Source organism: Grus americana, chromosome Z (assembly GCF_028858705.1).
Source record: "Grus americana isolate bGruAme1 chromosome Z, bGruAme1.mat, whole genome shotgun sequence".
NCBI lineage: Eukaryota > Metazoa > Chordata > Aves > Gruiformes > Gruidae > Grus > Grus americana.
Window position 1 is genome coordinate 37,195,163 of NC_072891.1, and position 24,785 is coordinate 37,219,947.

Here is a 24,785-nt window from a genome sequence, read left to right on the forward strand (position 1 = left end):
GTCATATTTTCTTAAACATTTACAATTTTCCCTCCCCTCCTCTCCCTCCCCCTTCCCCTTTCCCACTATGTGTAGCCTACAGCAGAACTAGTTATATTGAACATACTGTGATAAATGTCAGGTAAGTGAAAAAATTTGGGGAGCCCTACAAACCATAGTCCTGAGCTCCTGCCTCATGCAAAATGACGCTCATATGTGATATGTCAATTTTAGAAAGAAATATGTGTGGGAATTATATTTTAGCATAAATGCAAAAGTTCATCACCCTGTATACTTGAGAGAGTTTAACGTAGTGTCTTAACACACATGGAACATATGAACAGGAAAGATGATTTAGACTTCAAAATCAGTCTTACATGCCATCTTTCTCCTTGTTCCTGGGAGTCAGAAGATTAATTTTGTTTTGTTTTTTCTCTCTGTTGAGAAATCTAAGGCATGTCCTACCTGAGAACTGGCCTTTGGCAAGCCTCCTGTTTGTTGCTCTTTGTTGGCCTGCCAGACACTGATGTTACAGATTATTCTGGCACTGTGGACTACAGCTGCTCTGCCCTTGACAGCAAAGCTCACACATCAGTTGTATGATTGTTGTCTTAAATGATAGAGAGTTCCACGTTTCTTTGTGTTTTCTTCTGGAAAGAGGAGTGAAAAGAAGCACTCTGATTTTCTAGGCAGATATAGAGGAGAAAGTATTGCTATTCTCTCTGCATGACCTCACAACATAATTTTTACTGTTCTCCATACTGCCTTTGTAATTTCTTTTGTTTCATCTTAAAGCATAGTTTAGGAATCTTTGCAGCTTTATTATGTTGCAAGCGTGGGATCTCTATTTATCACAGCTGTTAATGCATGAGGTCTGTAAGGGCTAAGTCTTATATCTCCCCTTGAAACTGAATATATGAACTCCTTGCATTTTCTTTAGGAAATCTACTTGGCTTCTTTTGCAGAATGCTTTAATTGATTGAAAAGAAGCTGTAGAGGCTGAGGTCAACGTATTAAACACTGTTGTGGCACTACATTCAGAATACAATGAGGCTATTGCCAGCATGACAGTGAACTCAGCTGTCATAACATTAACATCAGAATAATTCTGTTGATATTGTATGATTTCTTGATGTTAACCTCCTCTCAGGCATTGCTTCCAACAAAGAATAATGCATGTAATCAACATTTTCAAAACTGGCATTAGCATTATTGCCTCCTTAAGCAATGTGTTGTCTATATGATTACTTGAATTATACTTGCTCATAAAAATACTTGCTCTATCAGTAAACATACTGATGATGTATATCCTGAAGATGAAATTGTCATTTTATCCATCCATCCTTCTGAAAAATTGGTAACCATTTAAAAAAACAAAAAAGAACAGCTTTATTTATGGGTTTTTCTGGAATGGGAATATTTGATGCCCCAGTCACTATTAGAAAGGAACACAAAAGGGCTAGGTCTCATTCGTGGGATTTTCCAGTTCTCCTCAGCTGACTCTTTTCTGGCCAAGGAAAGTTGGCTCTTACTGTCTTTATGGCTAATATAAATAGGATAATTGTGTAAATTCAGAGCATCCATAGTTTTGGTGTAGAATCAGCTTTATTTCTGCACTCCGGTATGTACTAAAATGTAACAGAGCGTGCCTGATTGCACCCTTGTTTAGGGAAGAGGATGTCAAAGTAAATAAGAGTATTTAATAGATTTTTGAATAACAAATTCTCAAGCTGGTACTTAGAATGGTCTAAAGCATAAGCACATCAATCTGCTGTTAGTCTGTAAGAAGTGGGTAGGAGTTTGGTTGCCAAGATTTAGATATTTGTTATGAACTAAGGATATGTTCTCTTCTCCCATATTATGTTTCTAGAACTGTGATCCTCTGTGTAGCCTAGAGGAGATATTCCTGACTTTAACTGGAAAGTTTTCAAAAGCAATAGGAGATATTCTCTTTGAGTTTCCACATCCTTTTTGTTTAAAGTTCTAAAATTTTGGAGAGAATTAAACTAGAATATGTAGATCAGTCTTTAGGGATACCTTGATACTTGTTTATATGAGTGAAGGTTATTTCTAGTTTAGATTTCATATATAGTCCTGTTCCAGGTATGGTGTTCAAATGCTGAAAATATATCAATATTGTGGCTTTTCCACATAACTACTTGTGGAAAAAACTATTTTTGTAATGGTCAGCTTCCTCGTTTCTTGTCAGCCTAAGAAGAGTAGTCAAAGAATTGAATCAATATTTTTTTTAATTCCATTTTAGTTCAGTTTTTACTGCAACAGAGGTTGTTACAAGTCAATTTCACAAAATTTTGAAGTAATGATTAGAATCTTTTGGCTTGTCTGAGCTGCCTCCAAATAACAAAATTACTTTTTTTCACAGGCACTTGAGTTTTTCCTCCTGCAGATTGGCTTTGTCTTTTTGTCTTTCCTTTTTGCATGGCAAGTACTGTAGAATGACACTGGAGACCTGGAAAATAAACTGGAGATCCAACACTGCTAGAGATGGTTGTCCTGTCCCATTTCTGTCACTACATAGAAAACTGTATACAAGACAGTTTTAATTATTAAAAAATATAATGTAATTCAATCAGAGAGAGATGGAACTAATGGAGATTGTGGAAATTACAGTGTAAATTTAAAGTTCTGAAGTGCGTAGTAATTCCATACAAGAGAAGGATTAGGACAGTTAATTGCCTAATTTCTATTTCTGTGAGAGTAGAACAACTGATAAGGGAAGGGAATAACTGTAATGGAATGGATAATGGAACAGGTAAGCAACAATAAAAAAATGTAGATTCATAAATAGGAAAGGCCAAATTCCACACTTGTTTGCATCTCTGAAAGGGCATTGACACTAATAAACTTTTAAGGGTTTATACCAAAGGCATTATTTTCCAGTACCTTGCCAGACTTGATCAGTTTTCACTCGCAATATTAAACAATCTCAGAACAATGATTTCATAAACTTCTCTTGAAAACACAGCATCTACAGTTGGATTCTTATAAAAATTGTTGCAGTGTCAAGCAAAGCTTGGTAATAGTCTCTATGTCCTTTGTCATAATTTATCTTGCTATTTGTGTGATTGTTTTTAATATCATTGTTGTGTTTATACGAACCACTTAAACCCAGTCAAAAGTACTTTTTAGAGCAATTGTAAATTTAGAAATGTATCTGGTTTAGAGGTTGTTTCAGAACAAAAACCAACACCACTTTGGGAAAATACTCAACAGTAAGGTCACTTTGGTACCTGCTTCTGTTCCTAAATCTGCTTTTCGTACTGCCTGAGTCACTTCCAGAAAACTTCTGCAATTTTACATATAATAGCGTCTGAAATTTTAGCTGGTATCTTTCAGCTTTGTTTATGCATCATGAAAACTGGGCTACATTTTAGAAGCCAAACTTAGTATTATAGGTGCTTGTAGTTAGCACTACTGTAGAAACCCTTGGCATGTTTTTATAGTGGGATTTAATTTTTATTGCTTGCAGCTCTGACTATTAGTATATCTTATTTATTGACTAATGCTGAAGAGCCCTCCTTGTATATAAGCAGTAAATGCATGCAAATAAAGTATTATGATTTACTTAGAGATTAAAGAACATGTTCTGTAGTTGCTCTAAAAGCAGAGCTTCCATTGAACCGGAAATGTAGCACTGGGGGCAAATTGTACAACAAGATAATGTCTGGTGAATTCTTTACTGCTGTATGCCAGAATTTGACTTGCTTTATACTTCAGAATGTCCTCTTCTTAATGTTCATTTTTTTCAGAGCACAGTATTGTCACTTAGGAAAATCTTTCTTAAACTTGCATGACATTCTACTGTAATATAAATCAAGGTATATCTTACTTTTCAATCTTTAAAAGGAGAGTACATTTTTTATATGGTTTTGATTATATAAAAACTATTGCAAAATTTGTTTTTATTTCTTGTTTGTTACATAACTAGAGGACAAATTCTGGGTGTTGCAGGTTTAAATATCTATTTACAGAAATAAGTTAATATATGAGGAAATCCTAAAGCCATTTAAATTTAGGTTTTTTGATGTGGACTTCAATGTGGCCAGTTTTTCCCTTGAAAATATGTAGATTAGTTTTCCATGGAAAATAAAAATAGATCAGAGGAAAAGACAGTGCCAATAATCCTTTTCAGTCTATGTATTTTTAGGTGTATTAGGCCAATGCACTCACAAGATGAAACCTGACATTTTGGTAGTAAATTTTTTAAAACTTCTCAGCAGCATGAAAAAAACATTTAAGTAAATTTTGCCAAATTAGCTAAATTTGCCAAAGTAGCAATACGAAAAATTTGACCTCAGGGATTGTGATTCCTGATCTTTCTATTTAGATTTCTGAGGCTCTTAATAGTTAATTAAACAGAACTTTTGTTTCATGTGTTCTGTGTGAAAGTCTCTTACCTTTTGCCCAAGTCTAATTTTGTTTTTCTGGTGCTATACAGACTCTAGAAACTGATGAGCTAAGAGCAGCCCATGAAAAACGCAAAGAGAGGCTGCAGATGTTACAGACCAACTACAGAGCACTAAAAGAGCAATTAAAGCAGTGGGAAGAGGGCGATAGCAGGTAAGTTACATAGCTCATTAAAAACATTTCCCTTACACAAGAAATCTGAACAGAAGTATTATATAGGTATTCAAAAGAGAATTTGATTTGAAAGAAGAAGCTACTACGTGGTAATCAAGACTTTATCCTTTGTTAAAGCAGAGTGCATGGCATATCCCTATATGAGAAAAATTACAGTTGAAACCAAGAGTAAAATGTATCGAGCTGACACTTTGACTTATTTTATTTAGGATCTCATTGTGCGCCTGAGTACTGGACAAAGGTCTGCTAGGGCTGCTTATTTATGCTTGTCTAATTCCCCAGTTGATTAATTTGTTGACTGTGTATCTTTTTAATTTTCTGTAATAGAACAATTGCTCTTTATGTTTCAAATAGTTTTTAAAAGTAATTTTACTCATTAAACAATATAGAAAAAACAGCCTTTCTAACATGTAGCACTTCAAACATTAACTGAAGCTAATCCTAAAATCCCCTTCTTAATAGGAAAACAAAGTATGTGCATAAAAATCAGGGTGTTTTCATCTGTTAAATGATTATATAATCAATTATTTCTGATAATTCCAGAAAAATATTGCAATAATATATCTTTATTAATACAAAGAATAAAGACTCTGCCACATCAAAATTTAAATAGTGAATATTCTAAATATAATTCTCCCTATTCTATACAGAACAGTGAAAATTTTATGCAGAAATTCCTTGTTTTTTTTAAAGTCCTTAGTAGAGAGTTGGAATTTTTGGTAAACACACACATTTGGAGGTATGAAGACATTTCTTATCACTGCAGTTGTCAGCCACTGCTGAGGTACAGTTTTTCATGCCCTGTTTCAAGAAAGTAATTTGAGCAGGTCCTTACATCCTGATGTCTTTAGTAGGACTTCAGCATGCACCTGCAGTATAGTAAACATATATATGTTTTACTAAAAATAATTCTTTTTGTAATTAAAGCAATACTGACTAATCTTGACACAAACTTTGTAACTAATCGAAAAGAGAGTCTCAGAAATTGCTACAAAACTGGTAGCCGTTCAGAGAGTCCAAAGTGACATAAACAATCCTACTGTGAATGACACACTGTCCGTCATAAGCATAAGTAATGCTTTGGCCCATCTGAGTAGGTTTGCATTGCTTTGTAATACTATGGCAATTCCTTAAGAATGGTTTGTCTTTTAAAAAGAAAAAAAAAAAAGAAGTGGATTAAAATAATGCTAAGGTACAAATCTGCTACAGGCATCAATAGCGCAGGAAGGTTTTTTGAAATATGAAAACATAAATAATGAATAGATTTGTTTAAATTAGAATGAAAAGGTTTTGTTTATTTAGGAAAAACAGGGATGATTTTATCTTCTAGCTCACTGTTTAAAATTCAGTGCAAGCTGGAAATGACTGAACCCTACTGGATGGTAGTTACTTCATGCAATGAAATGATTTAATTCTGTATCTAAAGCTAAGTAGGCATTCGTGGTCCGCTGAGAGGCCAAGGCTGAAAAGATACAAAAATTCAACCTAGATAAAGACAGTAAAATCAAACTTGATATACAGTGAAGCACTGAGTGTTCTGGTTCTGATAGTTAAAAAAAAAAAAAGCGGGGGGGGGGGGAGAAAAGAAAAAGGAAAGAGAGACAAAAGCAACTTCTATTTCTATTTAAAATAAATGAGACCAGCTTGTGTTCTGGCAGGAATGTATTTGGGAGAAATAGATATTGGGGAAAGTGTAATACTAAATCTTTATTCTTTCATCTGATTTTTTTCATCTGCAGTTATGAGCAGCTGAAAATTACAGGGTTTTGATAGTTTTTTTCATCAGAACAGAATTGTATGAAGCCATCATAATAAAAGGGGGTTGCTTTTCCTGTTAAATATGCTTATACAAAGGAAAGTAGCCAAGACACAAAGAAAAACAGTCTATGAATGGTTATACCTTATGCTGTTATTTCGGTATCTCAAGAAGCTTTATATCGCTGGTGTAATGTAAATTGTGCATTAGGAACTCAGTATCAAGTACTTCTGATCCTCTGTAAGAGATGGAGGACACCATTCTTTCTCATTCTTCATAGATTAGAATCTGTTATTGAGATGGCACCTGATGGGACCTAATCCACCTGTCAGTGTACATACAACTTCCACTGACATACGTGACTGCAAAGATGATGCAGGCCTTGTGAGGTTACCACATTCCCTGAGAGTTTATTTCTATGCCCAGTAGGAATTTTAATTGCAGAGAGTTTAAATTCATTTATAAAGGATTTTCTAAATACAATTTTTATCTTTTGCATTATTAAAATGCATTAAAATATTTTTTATGACCGAAAAACTGTGAAATATTTTCATTTTTTCCGTGCTTCTAAATCACTATGCTTTTTCCTCATGCATCATCTTTTCCATAGATAGATTATTCTTTCACTACAAAGTAGATCAACAGTTTGATTTAGAGTGAGCATTAGTGCAACTTCCAGAATGGTTTGCAGGAGCATTAGGGGAGCTGGTGGCTCTCCCATTTTTCATGCAAGAGAAGGTTTTGCCTTCTTCTTTCTCATACCAGTATTGTAAGGAGCGTTGACAGAATGAATGCGGGTAACAGTGCTCTGCCACATGTCATTTGAGAGCCATAGTGCTGCAGTTTAAAATTTGTATTTTCTGAAAGCAAGGATGCTTTTATGCCTGTGGTCCTAAAACATGTAGATATTTGAAAACAAACCACCTCTTTTTACTCATAAACAGGATTGAAAGTGGTAAAAGCAGATACCAGCATGCAGAACCCTGTCAGCTTTGTCAAGAGGATTCTGACGCTGTGTGGAACGAACTGGCTTTTTTCAAAAGGGAACACAAAAAGCTGTTGATTGAGAAGTGAGTTTGTTCTTAAATGGCGTTTACATAAAGACATAAAAACATTATTCTGCTGTGGTTTTTGAAGGTTGTGCTTTGCAGGCCACATAAGAGGAATTCCTTGCAAAATTCCAAAATAAAACCATCTTCTACCAAAAGCAGAAAAGGAAAACATCAGCTCTTTTTTTTTTCTTTTTTTTTTCCCCCCCTCTTAAATCAGTGACAAGTTACAAGTTTGCTAGCACTAACAGAAACTGTATTCCATGATCTAGGGATTGTGTTAATTAATGTGGCTCTCATCTGTTGGAGGTGTCGCTCTTCATTAGCCTGTATTTTACACACTGCCGTGCTTCATTTTTGGAATGAGGTGGTGAGGGGATAACCTAGCCAGCCATCCTTGTTTGATCTCTGTGTTACATACGCAATGCAGAATGCCTCAGCTCTCTTGGTTCCCTGCCCTGTCCTGCTAATCCCAGCTGAGCTCATTATGGTGTAGCCTTGCTGCTACTCCTGGAGCCAGAGCTGTCCAAGCTAATTACTGGTAGCAGCAGAGCTGCCTGTTAAGGGTCTGGTGTGGATCTGCTAACATGGTCCTTGGTAGTGACCTGCAAAAAGCACGAGGGAGTTGCTCTCTTTCTTGCTGTGCACAGCCTGTCCTTTGGGTTTAGTGCTGATCCCTTCACACAGCTCTTTTAGCTGTAGTAAGTGTAAAACTTGGTGAAGGAAACTCTTGCTTTAGAAAACATACAGTTTGCTGCTTTGATCTCATAATTCATAGGCTATTATACTCAGCCAGGCAAAGTAAGAAAATGTCCTTTTATACTAGACAAAAGGAAGTTAGTATGGTATAATTAGCCCTTTGCTGCTATTTAACACTTTCTGTAAGTCAAGTTGATTTTTTTTTTTTATTTAAGAATCAAGACATCATAGAAACTTTTATTCAGACTTTGTTTTTGTCAGCATTAAAGAAAATGTGTTTTCCCAATGGGTCACAATGTAAACTGATTTTGTGGAGATACCATGAAGGCTGCTATCACAGAATTTCAACAACAGCAAATTGTTTTGTAGTATGTAAGTCCTTGCGTTGCCCATAAGCTACTTTACTGTATTACGTGTATTATTGCCAATAGCTGTGTTGCATGGGGTATTCTTCTATCTGCCAGTTACAATTGTGTGCCTGTTCTTGTCGCTTCATTGTCATATCTTTGTTTGCTGTTTTGAAACTCTCACAACAATTATCACATGTACTACTTTTGTTTATTCTGGGTTTTATGTAGGAAAGAGCACTTTCTTGCCATAGATGTAATTGCAGTTGTAATTCTCCTTCCATCACTATTCACCGCACGCACCATAGGCAATAGTAACTCAGGAACAGTAACATAAGCCTCTCCTTTTCACGCAAAGTCATGAAAGAGAGATTGCTTATGTATTGTGCACACCCTGAAGGTTGGTACAGTTGGACTGTTTTTCTAGAACTCCTGTGCAGTCACGTATATAGGGAAAACTCTTATGCTTGGTACATTGCAGATTGGTGGCCTTGACTTGATGGTGTTGAAATGGCATGAGCAAAGAGTTGAGGTCTTCGGAATATAGAATTTTTAAGTCAAAATGAGTTCTTAAAATTCTGCATTCAAAATCTGAGCCCATTTTCCTAAGAAATTCAGTGTACTTTTTAGATCTGTGGATAGGTCTTCTTTATCTTGTATATATTCTCTCTTAAGCTCTGTGGATAAAGGACATGATCTACAGAGTTGCACCAATTACTTATATGTGTGATTTTACAAGCAGTGTAAGTAAATCAGGTTAGCCCATAGTTTTTGTGGATGCACATAATTTGATAGACCCTACTAATTGTTGGCTTAAGTTGATTTAGAACATGTATAAGCCAAATCCAGTGCAGCATTGCTTAAATAAGAGTGTCTTTGTAGGGATTTTATTTTGGTTTAAGTCTGGTTTAACTTTAAATATGTGTAATTTCTGTCTGTGACTGGGCCAGACAGTGAATGTTAGGAAAACAGGATTATTTGTTGTTGATTTGTTTTACCTGTAAGGAAGATTTTCCCTCACTCCCTCTCTCCTTTTTTCTACCGGTAGAACAATGATGTAAAATGTCTTTAACTTGCAAGTACATTGCTCTGAAAATAGATGGATAATAAATAAAGTATAGAGTAAAACCAAGGAAAGCCCATTGATGCATGTCCCAAAATGCAGTCATTACCAGTATTAGCACATGATAAACAATCAGTTTGTAAGTTATGAAATCTGGTTTTAGGTCAGGAAAAACTGAAGTTGCTTGGGAAGTCACTTGTTCTGGTGGTGCCTAATTCCAAATTGTGTTGAAGTTTATGGAAAGACTTTGTGACAGCCACTACTTTCTGTCAGGTCCTTTCTTTTATAAAGTTTTCTTCTCATCAAAGGCAGGAATTGCTTTCACTTTCATTTAAGCTATTAAACACTATGCACGTTTCAAGCTGGACACTACCACACAGACAAATATAAGGTTTAGGACTTAAATTTAAGCACCTCTTTTTTAAAATATATGAAGTTTTCTGTTTTCGTGAAGTTCAGAATTCCTAGTGTCAGAGTTATTTTTTGGAGAATGTTGATGCACAATGCATGGCATTGTTAGTACCATTTTTTACTTTTTGGTTAGTAAAGAATAGTATGTGCATGTTGTACTACTTTGCAATTAATAATTATTTTTCAGAGCCATGTGCTGCATCCTTTCCATGATTAATGACATATAAATTTGAACCATTTGTGCATATAAAAGAAAGTATCTCTATATTGTTACAATTCCATACTAGATTGGTAAAATATAATCAATAAACTGTGATTATTCAGTGTGTGCTCAGTGCTTTATGCATATATTCCTCTTGAATTTCCCAACATTCCCCTGGAAGGAAGAGGATTTTTTTGCTATTAACATGGTTTATCTTTATACTAAGTGCATCACAGAATAATTATTCTCTGACTTTATAGAAACTGGTTTTAGTAATAGTTTTACCTGACTTCTTTATTAAGCCTCCTCCTCCACTATTTACTATTTGACAAAGAATATCAGATTATGTTCCACCATGTATATGATGTAGATTGAAAGCTGCATGTTTAATTTTATGAGTTATAAAATCTCATGGTTTTAATTCTTTTTTATTAAAACAAAACAAAACAAACAAACCCAAAAAAGGTCCAAAATTTAAGTTCACTTTGACATCTGAAACAGTAGCTAAGAAAGTAGTCTAACTTTTAGGGCCTCACAACCCATTGTCTTAAGAAATCCTATAGCAGCTACCAGCTAAACTTCAGCCAAGATTGAAGAGTTACATCAGGAGGAAGAAGAGGTAGTTGAAAAAAATTCCCTAAGTATTCTTTGAAGTGTTTATTAATGCTAATGGCCAAGTGAAAATAATTCCACAGGAATATGGATGTCCCATTTTGGTCTTCGTTTTCCCTATGAAGTATGCAACACCTGTATTATGCTGCAGTGTCATTTCCTGTTAAGTACCATGTTATAGCAGGCTACAAAAGCAGGTATTGTATTGATGCTCATGTTCAGTGTTAAGAAAAACATGGGATTTGATCACTTTTCTTCTCTCTTAAGCAAGCAGAAAAACATAGTAGTATTCAAACAGTAGTTAACACTTAGCTGAGGAGGAGAGTGGCCCATGCTTGTATAAATATAATATTTTTATTTAAGCTACATGAAACTGCTGAAAACTTGCAAGAGAAAGATCTAGTAACATAAAGAATTTGAAATTTCTTTTATTCAGCTGTGCAACACCAGTGCTTTCAGATTCAGCATCTTGCAGCTACATAGAACTAGAATATCTTCAATGAAAATAGGCATATCATTTTACAGATAGATATATTTTTATAGATATGTGTATAAATGTACACACAGATATATATAAATCTAGAATAGTTCTCAGGTTTTTAGATAGGTTATTTTTAATCTTGGCTATTAAGTGCTAAATGTTGTCTTACTTTCTGTAGAATTGTATTGATAGATACGTCCTTCAACATTTTCTTTCCACATTAGTTAGTTTCATCTTTGTATCTATAGTATTTGGATTTTACTGAAATTCAGGGTGAATTAGTATGGAGAACTGCTACTTGATTACAAACTAGCTAATTCAAACAACTTTGGCGTTTCCATGTTAAATTCTTGTTTGCTGTAATATAGAATTACCCCATCCCTTTGGCCTTTATGTACAGACTTTGAAAAGGTATAGTTGACTGTGTATAAGCTATTGTGGAAGCTTTATGATTTTATATCTTTTGTTATAGATTACTTTGTAGGCGATCTTATAATTGATACCAGCAACACTGAATTATTTGACATAGTACATTCTTTGACATAAGACATTATGATATAAGTCATTGTCTTTACAGCTAACTGGAAGTTGGTTGTCTGTATGGTATGGTCAGATGCAGCTAATGATAAGAAGAAGGTGTTTATAAAGTGAAAGCAATAACCACATCATTCAAGGAACCTTTGGTAGTCATCCTTTCCTTTGAGTACATGAGTAGCTGTGCATGTCCTCCATGTAGGAAGCGTGTTCTGGATCTTTGAAGCATGTGAAATCACTGCAAGCTTGGTAGCATCCTTACTTTGCTATAGCAGCTATTTAATAGAGGTTTCGTATTAGATTTGTTTTTTTTAGGAAAATAAGACCTTGTGATTTCTGCTTTCTTTATTCTCTGTAGAGTCAAAGCAATTGTTCTATAGCCTGTGTAGTATCTCACCAGCCAGCTAGTCTGAGCCTGACTTGGGACCAGCGACAGCATGTGATGCCTCTTGCCTTTTCTAGCTATCAGAAGGGGCATGGTGGAGGAAAGCTAAATTTCGTGTTTTGGAATGGTGGCAGTAAGAAACACAAACCTAGGCTTTATTAGTTCCTCTGCTTCTTGAAAGTGTCTTCTTTTTTTTTTTTCTTCTTTTTTTCTAGAGAACCTGATGAAAAAATGCAGTTTTGATCACCTTGACAGTTTCTTTGCCTAAACAGGAAGTATCTGGTCATCAGAGACTTTTAGTTTTTAAACCTCCATTGTGTGCAATGTCCAAATAACAGTATTTTTTTACTTTGTTCCACTAAATAGCTATGACGTGAACCAAATTAATTTGGAACAAAGTGCATTCATGCTACAATAGTGTTAAACAGTGTCACCTACAGAGTATATCCCTTCTGACATATGTACTATCTCTGTTCTTCAGTTTTAGGAGTGCTGGGACATAGCAGGCTTCTTACTGCAAAGTACTTAAATCCCAGGTCTCTTGTTTACTTTTTACTGCAATTAGTAATTCTATACTGCAAAGCCAAATAAAATAATGATGTATTTGTATTTCTTTAGGTTTCGGATGGATAAGAAAATTGATAAATCTAAAATATCACCTTTTGTTCTACTGAAAACAGTTAAGGTTTAGATTCTGCAGCTGGTGTTAGGGTGTTCTGACAAAGGTGCTTGCTCGCTGACTGGACTGAATGTTGCTCAGTGGAAATGACGGTCAGGCTCAAGTGTGAGAACTTGAAACAGTGCAGTTTTTGGCGAAAACCACTACAAATAATTTAGAATGTAAGAAAACAGCAGCATTAATTGTACTACAGGGTGCTGTTTGTAAAAGATATTTTTAAAGGATCAAAGTCAGGACTGTAAATGCCACATTAAGTAATTTAGGGACTTTTGCATAATTAACTTATGTGGCCCCTTTTGTGAAGAGAATTATTTTCTCTTTTCTAGCAAGCTTCCAGTTACATTTTCACAAGGCACTGTGTCAGCTAACTGAAACAAATATATTATTGTTTTCCAGTGAGAATGATCTGTCAGGGATGATGAGATAAATGTTCTTTAGTTGTTAAGCTTGTCTGTAGAACTTTTCTTACCTGTGTCCACCAAATCCTGTAATTTCCAGCATCCTAGCTAACAGGCATATTTGGGGGCTTGCTGTGTTTTTGGAAATCAGATGTGTTGATGTTTTTCCTTTGTTTTTCCATATTTCATCAGACTTTTCTTGTCTGCAGGTATTTGTTCAAAATCCAGGTAGTAGTATCAAATTACCATAAGCAGCCTGCAGTACTTCAGTGCCTTCTCATACATGATGAGACTGTGACATACTGAAAACATGCAATCGTGCCATTAAATGTTCTTCCATAATACATAAGGTGGGAAAGGCAGAATTAAAGTTGCGTTAATGATAAAATCTGGGCATTGTCAGGGACAAGAATAGCAGAGATATGTTGGAGAAAGGTAGGGACTCTTAGTTAGCTTCCCTTTATGTTGCCTGCCTTGCTGTTGAATCACAGTGATTTCTGTAGATTATCTTAGTGTTACAGAAATGAAATACTGTACTGTTGGTAAGCGCACTGCCTGTGAGAGTGCTGTCTTCTTATCTCTATTGCCTAGATAAAAGTTCTTCAGCATGTATATGGAAATGTCTGATTTATCAGCCTACAGATATATATGTATATATAAAAATAAAGAAGTACTAAGTGTGTCTTATTAAACTGTACTGTTTGTTCATAGTAAGAAGCCTATGAACCTACAATCTATAACACCAAAGCACACCAAAGCTAGTAACATAAGCTGTCAGGCTGCTATATTAAGAGAGTAATGAAGGAGTAATGGATATAGGTTTCTCTCCAACACTTTCTATGGAGTTCCTGGGAATTTTGGTAAGGTCAGCACTGCTTGGTACTTTCTGGCAACAGGTGAATTTAGCAATTCAAAACAATGCTAGTTTTCCATTTTCCTTGCACAGTACTGATTTTGGAAGGGAAATAGCAAATTTTCAAGTTTAGGTATATCTCAGCTTTGCTAACAACATATGGAACTTCAAGAACTGAATTTTGCAAACAAGTAGAGACATTAAATGTCTACAAAGGCTGCAAATAATATTTTACAATGAAAATTATTAAGCAATATTTATGTATGCATGCCCTATCTCTTGTAGAATTGTAGAATCATTTAGGTTGGAAAAGACTCTTGAACTCTTTACTAAAGTGTACAGTTCTGGAATTCCAGAAACTCAGGTGTGGGGCAAAATGGACCTTTATTGTGGCCCAGCATGATCTTTGTGACTAACTACTTGGCTTTCTTGCTGCATGGGACAGAATATGCACATACATACAAAAGTTTAGCCTGTCTTAATGTTTCTTGATCTTTTTGTAATTTGTAAAGAATTCAAAATGCGTGTTCTAAGTATTGTTGTATTTGCTTGTTTCAAACACAATCACATGAGAATAAACATGGAATCTTCCAAATTTTCCTCAAACTCAAATATTTCAGTGTAAGAATTTAAGAAATTGGTTTGCATCCTTACTTTGCACTATTTGAAGCCAGCTCCATACTAAAAACATGCTGTAGGTAATAGAGACTTTGGTGTGTTGGTCATCAACAACAAGGTTAAAAGCACTGATGAAACAATAAAACTCTTGCAATAAAATTCATGCAAAGGAGTCCTCACCCTATGTGCTTCTCTGAGTTATGTTGATTACACTGGTACACAGGCCTTCAGGTTGAATCTTTTCTGAACTAACTGCAGGTAAACACTATTTATGAGGCTGTTCTGGTGGTCTTGTTATAAAGGACTGAAAAAATTCAAGTTAAGATAATGAGCATAATTCACACAGTATAACATTTTCTTTTTGTTTTTTTAAACACCTTTTGGTCAGTCAGCTGCGTTTTGTACTACAGTAAAACAAATAAAAGATTACTAAGTGGTAGATAAAATTTTAGACATGAGTTTCTGCCATCCTTTTGCAAGCTAAAGGTTATGCTGCACGTTGAAACTATTTTAGTCACTAGTCACTAGTGCCTCTTTGTTTTTTGAGTGACTATTAATTTGAAATATATCTTAAAACTCATTCTTGACAACTATGACCGTATTCACTTTTTTGTTAGGTGAACAGACATTGGATTGGTGGGGGGGGAATTTGCTTTTATCCTTTTTCTCTCCAGAATGTGGGTTGTAAATCAGAGAGGCTTTACTTAGCACCAACAGATACTGCTTCCTGCAATTTTCATCCATCCTGTAAGTGACTGAATTGGGGAAACAAGAATGATAAAGACATATTTCTGGAAAGTGAATGGACAAAGTAAGATAGATAGCTCTGTGTGGTCAAATATTCCATTTCCTTGGTTAATTAAGACTACAAGTTTCTTTGTGTAAACTGTAAGTTTACAATTTTCTTCCAATTCTTTATTCTGTAAAGAAATTCCAGTAAATCATTCTGAATAGTTTGAATGTTCACAAAATGTAAGTAATGCTAGTACTTTTTGCTTTACTCTTCTTTTGGCAGCATTATCCCCAGACATATGTAATGGTTTTTGCTCTCTCACACAGTCTAGATCAAACACCTGCTCCCAGGTTTACTCTCACCTCCCAAGGCTGTCAGTTGACACATAAATATACAGACTCCTGAAAAGAGCATATTTTGCCCTTACTGCAGGCAAATGTTCTTGAATCATAATGCTGTAGGAACAAAGTGAAGAATTTCTGTCAGAGTAGTATTTCACATGTAGAAGCTGGATAAAGTTTCTGCCTAGCTTCGTTCTCAAGACTCTAAACAATTTTTGAGTAGTAGAAAATTAAAATCAGTGTTTACATTATGACATATCAGACTCCCCATCCTAGTTTACGAGAGCCTCTTCCTATATTTTTTGTATGGGCTTTTTACAAAAGTATGCATAATGTGCATTCTACTCTGGTTTTACAAAGTAGAATTTTTGCCCTTTTGAAAACTCACGAACAGAAAGTACAATTCAGTTTTGCTTACCTAGAAGACCTTTCTATGTTGATCTGCTGTCTTTCTTCTCAAGCTCCTTTCTTTTCTGAGGGGAAGTAAACAGAGCTGCTTCTGCTGTCCCATTTTCCTTGCAAAGATTATTAGGCTATTTGGCTTAAGCTTTGGATAAGAAAAAATTCCCTGGCCCTACTTTGACCCGGTGTCTTTAAAACTTGCTTATTTTGGTTATTGTAATAAGCAACACTACTGTCCTTTTTTAAGGACTCTGATAAAGAGCATGCAAACCTTGCTTAGCAGTCTTTTTCTGTCTGATTTCCTTCTTAATTTGATTTTCCAGTCTTTTACAATCTTCCATGACTCTGGAGAAAAACATTTGAAAAGGCAATAGTTAACCTCCTGGACTCAGAGGAAGGTTTCCCTGACTGCAGCAGCTCCTGGACTAGCCCCCTGATATCTGTCCGCACCAGCAACAGTATGCATTAGGAGATTGTGGTTGGTTCTGCTTATTTCTCCAAAGAGTCATCCTGCTGCAGTCTTACAACATGTAATCCTTGGGAAGGAGTCGGTTTCCTCAGTGGGTTATTCCTTCTTATGTATTCAGTGCTATTAGAAATGAGATTCTCTGCTTGGTTTTATTTTCCAGATAAAATTCCCTGGGACAAATGGAAAAAAAAGTCTTATTGTTTGTTTGGATGTTTATTTTAGACTGCCATGAGCCTGCTCTCTTAATTCCTTTTATCTGTATGCAGAGCAGTGTAGGAGTCTCATGCTGGCCGTAGCTGTGAATGCTGAAAGCTGCTGATGAGCAATGGCTGACTTAGGGGGTGCGCATTACTCAGGAGGCAGTGGTTTGCTAGAGGACTAACTGGAGTCCTCTGGCAATGGGTTAACCTAGGGTCGGCAGCTCTTGAGGGAAGGAGCCCTTTAAACTGATAAGTGCAGAGAGAAAGTTTATGCTGTAGTGCAGGCTATATTTCTAAACTACCTTTTCTTTAATGCATTGAGACCCAAGTGCGCATGTGTGTATGTACTTTAGATTTGGAGCTGTGTGAGGGCTCCTGGTGGTATCTTTAGAACTGCTGACAATTAAAAATGATGAGTACTAGGAAATTTTGTTCTAGCAAGAAGGTATATTTTGCAGAAGCCCTGCTTATATGCAGATGGTATGAGCATTTCACCTATTCTAGTAACTTGATAAGTAAGCAACTGTTACAGAGAATTTCTTGCTGATGCCTAGCTATAATCTAAAAGAAATCAGAAGTAATTCCTTTGGCAAAACTGATACTATAGCACAGTTTTTATTATGCAACCTCTTCCTATATTCCAAATGGGTGAGTATTAAAAAAATAACTAAATAATGGAGGAGTAATCAAAAGTATTATATTGCCATAAAATAGAATTCAGAGTGTGAGTATGATACTGGAAAGAGCAGATACTATAATTGTGGGTCAAGGTCAGTACATTTGAAAATGTATGCGATACCAGCATAAACTATTAGCTGGATAGATTTGATCTCTCTTGATTTCTTACTATCCTTGTCTTAATATTGCCAAGTGAGATTGTGGCAATCATAGTTGGAGGATAGAAATGGAGTGTTGGTACCTAAAACCGGATGCTGTGTGCTTTTCTGCTCGTCTTGGTGCCTTTTGCATATATGTGTTACAAGCAAGAAGAATTGACTTTCATGAAGTTATTGATAGTAAACTAAATGCTTTGAGATTGTTCTTGGGATATGAAAACAAAGACATGATTCTACTTCTGACCTGCTGCGTTAGAAGATACTGACAGTTGTCTTGGAAGTGCCAGTAGGTTCCTGCTAATTTAGAGTGCTGATTCCTGTTAATTCAAGGACTCAATGGCTTCTCCTTGACTAGGAAGGAGTTGGAATGGGCAATGAGCACAAACTGGAAAAGAAGTTTCATCTCAACATGAAGAAAAACTTCTTCACTTTGAGGGTGACCGAGCACTGGAGCAGGCTGCCCAGAGAGTTTGTGGAGTCTCCTCTGGAGATATTCAAAACCCACCTGGACACAATCCTGTGCAATTTGCTCTAGGTGATCCTGCTCTAGTGGGGGGTTGGACTAGATGATCTCCAGAGGTCCCTTCCAACCCCTAAAGCTCTGTGAATCTGTGGAAGTTGTTCTCTGCCCATGTAATCTGGAGCATCTAAGACTGTCCTGGACTGTTTCTTGTCAACAGAGTAAGCTTTAGAAGTATTTTGGAGTAGGTTATATTGTCAGAAGGTCTCTGGGTTTTTGACTTATTTTGGAAACAGATAAGAAAATGCTTATTGTTGAGAAAGATTTAGTGAAGAAATACAGTCAAATTCTACCAGATATACTTGCAAGCAACATAACCTCCCTATGCAGAAGGCTGAAGGCCATGAAGCAATTTCAGGTCTGCATAAAGGTGAAAATCAGTATACCAATTTCTAGGCTTTGTATGGCTTTAAGTCGCTTTTCTCCCATCTGATGGGCTATCATTTGAGCTTAGCAAAGCTGCAAGAAAATGCAACATTTGAGTATAAATAGCAGCAAGGCATTTTTTTTTCTGGAAGGAGTCATAAATTCTGGATTTTTTTCAGTCCACTAGTTTTATTACTCTTTCAAGCACATTGCAAAATGAGTTTTTCCCCCTTCTTTAAGAAACAGTCCTGAGCAGAAAAGTGTGTGTGTGAGCTGAATACACATTTTAAAAAAGATTTTTCAGTTCATTTAATAGATATAGGATTAGTGTATTTGTTCTTTAAATTACAAATAGCAGTCATGTAAAGTCACTCATAGTTATGAAACCTTCATTATCGGCAAATTTGGTAGAGTATTACTGTAAATTTTCAGGGTACATTTTTCAGTTATGCAGCCTTATTTATGACTCTAGAAACCTTAACTATAAACTAACCAGGACTGAAAAGACTTTCCCAGTGCCATCAGAAAAGACTTGTTTGCCATGTTTTGAAAATGTTTTACACCTTCTCAGCTTAAAAAAACCCAAACCAAACTGATTGAAAAGAACGTGTAAAGAATGCATCTTGATACAGGCCAAATGATAATTGCAATTTCAACATTGCAGGCTTTTAGAAGTGGCTCACTATGTTAGCATTACCATTGCAGATATGAGTTTAGACTTTGAGCTTAATGAAACTTAATAAAATTTAACTGTGTGGTTACTTATTTTCATCTGGATTGCTGATAGGTGTTCCTAGTAATGAATCTCCTTTGCCTAAGGTTATTCATGTATACAAGATGTTTTGTGCATTTTTTCAGAGATAATTCTAAGCAGCTTTTTAATTGCTTTTAAAACACATTGAAATTTAGTTAGGTTTTATTTCTATTTTTTCATCAATTTATTAATAGTTAGGAGCTTATTTACAGAATTCTCGAGTTTCAGCACCCTGCAAGGTTTTACCTACTCCACATATCAATATAAAAGATTGTGTAAGTTGTCAGAATACTTGACAGTATTTGATAAACATTTGCACAAAGGTCATGTCTGGTATCTCTCTATCATTTTAAATTATATCCTAGGAACTTCTCTTTTTTAAAAGTTGAATTAAATAGTACAATGAATACAAGCATGAATGTGACAGAGACTGTAAAATGCAGTAGTAGCCTTTGACTTTGTCAAGAGAAAAGGTGCAGAGATGTGAATTTATCATGAGCTGGAAGTGATCAGTTTATACTTATACTCAGGTTGGTTTGTCTTTCCTCTTGACCTGCATATTTCCTCTGTATTCAAATCCCATCCTTCGTTCTTGAATTGTGGTTCAAAGGTCTATCTTCTCTGAGTCTACAGAGCAAACCCTTTTTTCAAAAGAAAAGTTTTTTGTTTTCTTATTATGGTTACCATAGACTTTCTTTCAAGTTCTATATTGCTGTATGTATTCAATTTAGGACCTTCATCAATTCTGTTGGCTAAGTTAGGTTTTTTCATGGGCCTCTTTTTTTTTTTCCCCTCCCACTTTAATCAACCTTAACTGCAGGACTGCATAGTTTCTCCTTGTTCATTCCTTACTTGTTTTTTTTTTTTCTTTGTTGATGTTGTGTATGGTTTTCTCGGCAGCACTTTGGTACCTACATACCTCATGTTTCTCCTTTTGTACAGGGGTATCATCTCCAAATGAACTTCAGTTTCTAGCTCTTCCTTGTACAATTGGAGCTTAAAATCTGTTTCTTGTAAAATGCTTAGAATGTTGAAGTTTTTTAATTTTGTAAGAGACATAATAGCGAGATTATGTTTATGAGATGCTGACTGAAATAACACAAAAACTTAAATACAATCATAGAATTTGAAAATTTCAATTTAAAAAGGCAGAAAATCAGTTTTCCTTGAAAATTGCTGATTTATAAATTTCATGTGCTATATATTTGCTGGCTCAATCAAAAACATGCATAGTATGAAAAAGAACCAGAAAGCACAGTGCTTGTCAATTGATACATTGTCATTAGGAGACTTGTGAACGGGTAAACTGAAAGCATCCTCCATGTTTTATGATACTGCTTTACAAAGCAGACAGTTGACTGTTTCTACAGTTTTCTAGATTTGTTCTTCTCCTGCAGTTCCTAAATTATCCACTTACGAATTTTCCTACTGGGAAAAGAGTGCCACTCGGTGTTATAATCTGAAACAGAAAGATAATTAACCTAATCTGCAATGTAAACTTGTAATTTCTTTCACTTTATTTAGTAACTACTGGATATATCAGGAGAAAAATTATTTGATATCAGATACAAAAAGTTTTAAATATGCTGTTATTTATTCTTTTCTTTTTACGTCAAGCTTGTAGTTGTACATGATTGTAAAATGTGAAATTTGTGGTGCAAACCTAAAAAAATTGCTAGAAACACAGTTAAATGGAGATTAACATAAGGGCATCTAAAATATACATCATCCTCAAAATTGCCTACTCTTGAAACATCTTCAACTGCTGGCATTTCTACCATCAAAAGATGGAGGAGGCATGTACTAACATTCAAAGATTTCTTTTCAATATCAGTGCCTCAAGACTACAATAGCTAGAAACACTTTACACAGAAACTACTTTTCCGCTGCTGAAATATCTTCAAAGATTCCATCTCTCAGCTTCAGTTTGTGTCTCGGATCTTTTCAGATGACATAAACATGATGCCCTTTGCTCAGCACTTGCTAAATCAAACACAAGTTTTTTCAATGCACAGAGAAGTCCCCTTTCAGTTAGGATCAAAACCTGGCGCATTTCTTCTTTCCATTGTTTGATGTGTTAATTGAAAGTGAATGATGCAAAAACTGATGCAGTGAATCCAGTGAGCATATGCTTAAGATAATTACAGCAAATATTAGCTTCATCTGCTAAAATAATGTTGGAAGCTCTTACTCACAGTATCTGACCTTTGACACGGCTGTTCTGACTCTCTAGTTCCAGTAAGTTAGTATTCTGCATTACCACACACAGAGCTTATTTTTGATCCTTTGAGCTGCAGGATTGCAGAGGCAATCCTTCTTTCACCCTCAGTAAGTGAGGGAAGCATCTCATGTCACTAGAATCCGTGCAACTGGATCACAGGTCTCTTCAGATACCTAATCTGCTTCGTAAAAGAGATGAACATGGATAATTTAAAAGACTGGCGGTGCGGAGGCAGTCTGTTAAAGGCAATCCCACATTTGGGGAAAAAACACACGCGGATGTTTATCTTCAGATCCACTTGAAATATTTTTTGGAGAGGGAGGAAGAATTTCATAAAGATAAATAAGTTCTTACCTATTAGGTTGGCACATCTGTGTGATGGCACACTGAGGGAGATAATGGAAAGCTGGAAAGCAAATATGTCCACCACTCCTGTTTTTTACCACCATGTTCTTTCAGGTTGAGTAATTTCTTTCAGTGTTGCATTATACTTCAGCAGTTTTCTGTGACTTCTTCAGTTACCTTGAATTCCTTGGAGTCCCTTCTTGCTCCTTAGAAAGTTCTTAGTTGACCCTTCTTTGATGCTTCTCCCAACTGATGATGTTCACTTGTTCCTGGGGAAAGTAGCAATCATACAGTCTCTGCAAATAATTGTACTCTTGAAGAAGACCCTTTCCTCCTTTTTGTTGAGCTGTGCTTTTGTAACAAAATATGCAGGCTACAGTACTTTTGTGGTGAATTTTAGAGCACTGAAGTAGAAGTGTATTTTTTGTTGAAAAGTATATACACCTGCTTTTTTTTTTTTTTTTTCAAGTTCAAGCTAGAATAGCATGTCGAAAATATTCAAATGTGTCAGAGCACATTGTACTGCTGAGCTGGGAACAAACAGAAAAGAAGGAAGGGCTACTTGCCTCTGTATGTGGTTCTTCACATTGCAATTTTTGCTCTCTTTTTTGCCTTGAATGTAAAAATACTTATGAGTGATAGTAAAAAAACCATTTGACTGCACACAGTCATGATAAAGTTGTCGGGGGGAGGAGAACCTGAATCCATCCCACTCCTACCAGTTTGATGCCAGTGCCAGCAATAGATGCCCAGAGGCAGGGGAAGGACCACAGGTCAGCAGAAGAGCACCTGAATGCAGCACAAAGGAATTCCAGCCACTCCAGCTGGTCAGTCAGCTTCATCGGGGGCCCAATTTGAATGCCTCTATGCAAACGCACATAGCATGGGGATGAACAAGAGGAGTTAGAGATGCACACCTGTAGGGCTATGATCTGCATCTGTGATCACAGAGGTGTGGTGGGATGGCTCTTATGACTGGAGTGTTGGGATGGAAGGATATAGGCTTTTTAGGAAGGACAGGCAGGGGAGATGAGGAGATAGTGTTGCCCTCCATGTCAATGACCACCTGGGGATGGATGAGCAGCAGCTGACCAAGAGCTTATGGGTCAGGATTAAAGGGAGCACAGGGACAGGTGATGTTATAGTGGGGGTCTACTACAGGCCACCTGACCAGGGAGACCAAGTGGATGGGGCCCCCTATAGACAGATAGGAGCAGCCTCACATTCACAAGCCCTGGTCCTCATGGGGGACTTCAATCACCCCAGTATCTGTTGGAGGGGCAACACAGCAGGGCATAAGCAATCCAGGAGATTCCTGGAATGCATTGATGATATCTTCCTTCTTCAAGTGATAGAGGATCCAACAAGGAGAGGTCCTGTGCTGGACCTTGTTCTCACCAAGAAGGAGGGGCTGGTGGGGAATGTGAAGCTCAAGGGCAGCCTTGGCTGCAGTGACCAACAAGTGATGGAGTTGAAGATCCATAGGGCAGTCAGGAGGGCACAGAGCAGGCTCACTACCCTGGACTTCAGGAGAGCAGACTTTGGCTTCTTCAGGGACCTGCTTGGTGGAGTACCATGGGACAAAGCCCTGGAGGGAAGAGGGGCCCAAGAGAGCTGGTTAGTAGTCAAGGATCACCTCCCCCAAGCTCAGGAGCGATGCATGCCAACAAAGAGGGAGTCAGGCAAAAACACCAAGAGGCCCCCGTGGGTGAACAAGGAGCTCCTGGGCAAACTCAAACACAAAAAGGAAGCCCACAGAGGGTGGAAGCAAGGGCAGGTAGCCTGGGAGGAATACAGAGAAATTGTCCAAGCAGCCAGGGATCAGGTTAGGAATGCTAAAGTCCTGATAGAGTTGAATCTGGCTGGGGACGTCAAGGGCAACAGGAAAATCTTCTGTAAGTACATCAGTCATAAAAGGAAGACTAGGGAAAATGTGAGCCCTCTCTGGAAGGAAACAGGAGACCTGTTTACGCAGGATATGGGGAAGATTGAGGTACTCAACGAATTTTTTGTCTCCATCTTCACTCGCAAGTGCTCGAGCCACATCGCCCAAGATGCAGAAGGCAAAGACAGGGACTGGGAGAATGAAGAACCGCCCACTGTAGGAGAAGATCAGGTCTGAGACCATCTAAGGAACCTGAAGGTGCACAAGTGCATGGGCCCTGTTGAGGTGCATCCACGGGTCCTGAGGGAACTGGCGGATGAAGTCGCCAAGCCACTCTCCATCATATTTGAGAAGTCCTGGCAGTCCGGTGAAGTTCCCACTGACTGGAAGAGGGGAAGCAGAACCCCCATTTTTTAAAAAGGAGAAAAGGAAGATCCAGGGAACTACAAGCTGGTCAGTCTCACCTCTGTGCCTGGTCAGATCATGGAGCAGATGCTCATGGAAACTACGCTAAAGCACACAAAAAATAAGGCAGTGATTGGTGACAGCCAAGATGGCTTCACTAAGGGCAAATCATGCCTGACAAATTAGGTGGCCTTCTATGATGGGGTTACAGCCTTGGTGGGTAAGGGAAGAGCAACTGACATCATCTACCTGGACTTATGCAAAGCATTTGATACTGTCCTGCATGACAGCCTTGTTCCTAAACTGGAGAGACATGGATTTGATAGATGGACCACTTGATGGATATGGAATTGGCTGGATGGTCATACTCAAAAAATTGTGGTCAACAGCTCGATGTCCAAGTGGAGAGTGGCATTCCTCAGGGGTCGGTACTGGGATCGGCGCTGTTTAACATCTTTGTCAGTGACATGGACAGTGGAATGGAGTGCACCCTCAGCAAGTTTGCTGACAAGACCAAGTTGTGGTGTGGTCGACATGCTGGAGGGAAGGGATGCCGTCCAGAGGGACCTTGACAGGCTGGAGAGGTGGGCCCATGTGAACCGCATGAAGTTCAGCTGGGCGAAGAATGGATTGAAAGCAG

At 37.0% G+C, this 24,785-nt stretch overlaps 1 protein-coding gene across 3 annotated transcripts in view; it reads left to right on the forward strand.

The window, feature by feature from the left end:
• The window catches only part of CNTLN (centlein), a 203,604-nt gene that overhangs the window by 101,488 nt on the left and 77,331 nt on the right, over positions 1–24,785 (forward strand). For all 3 annotated transcript variants that reach the window (XM_054810899.1, XM_054810898.1, XM_054810900.1), the window contains exons 12-13: positions 4,439–4,560; positions 7,282–7,407. In XM_054810899.1, the coding sequence (XP_054666874.1) occupies positions 4,439–4,560; positions 7,282–7,407 (248 nt within the window). The remainder of the gene's footprint in view (positions 1–4,438; positions 4,561–7,281; positions 7,408–24,785) is intronic.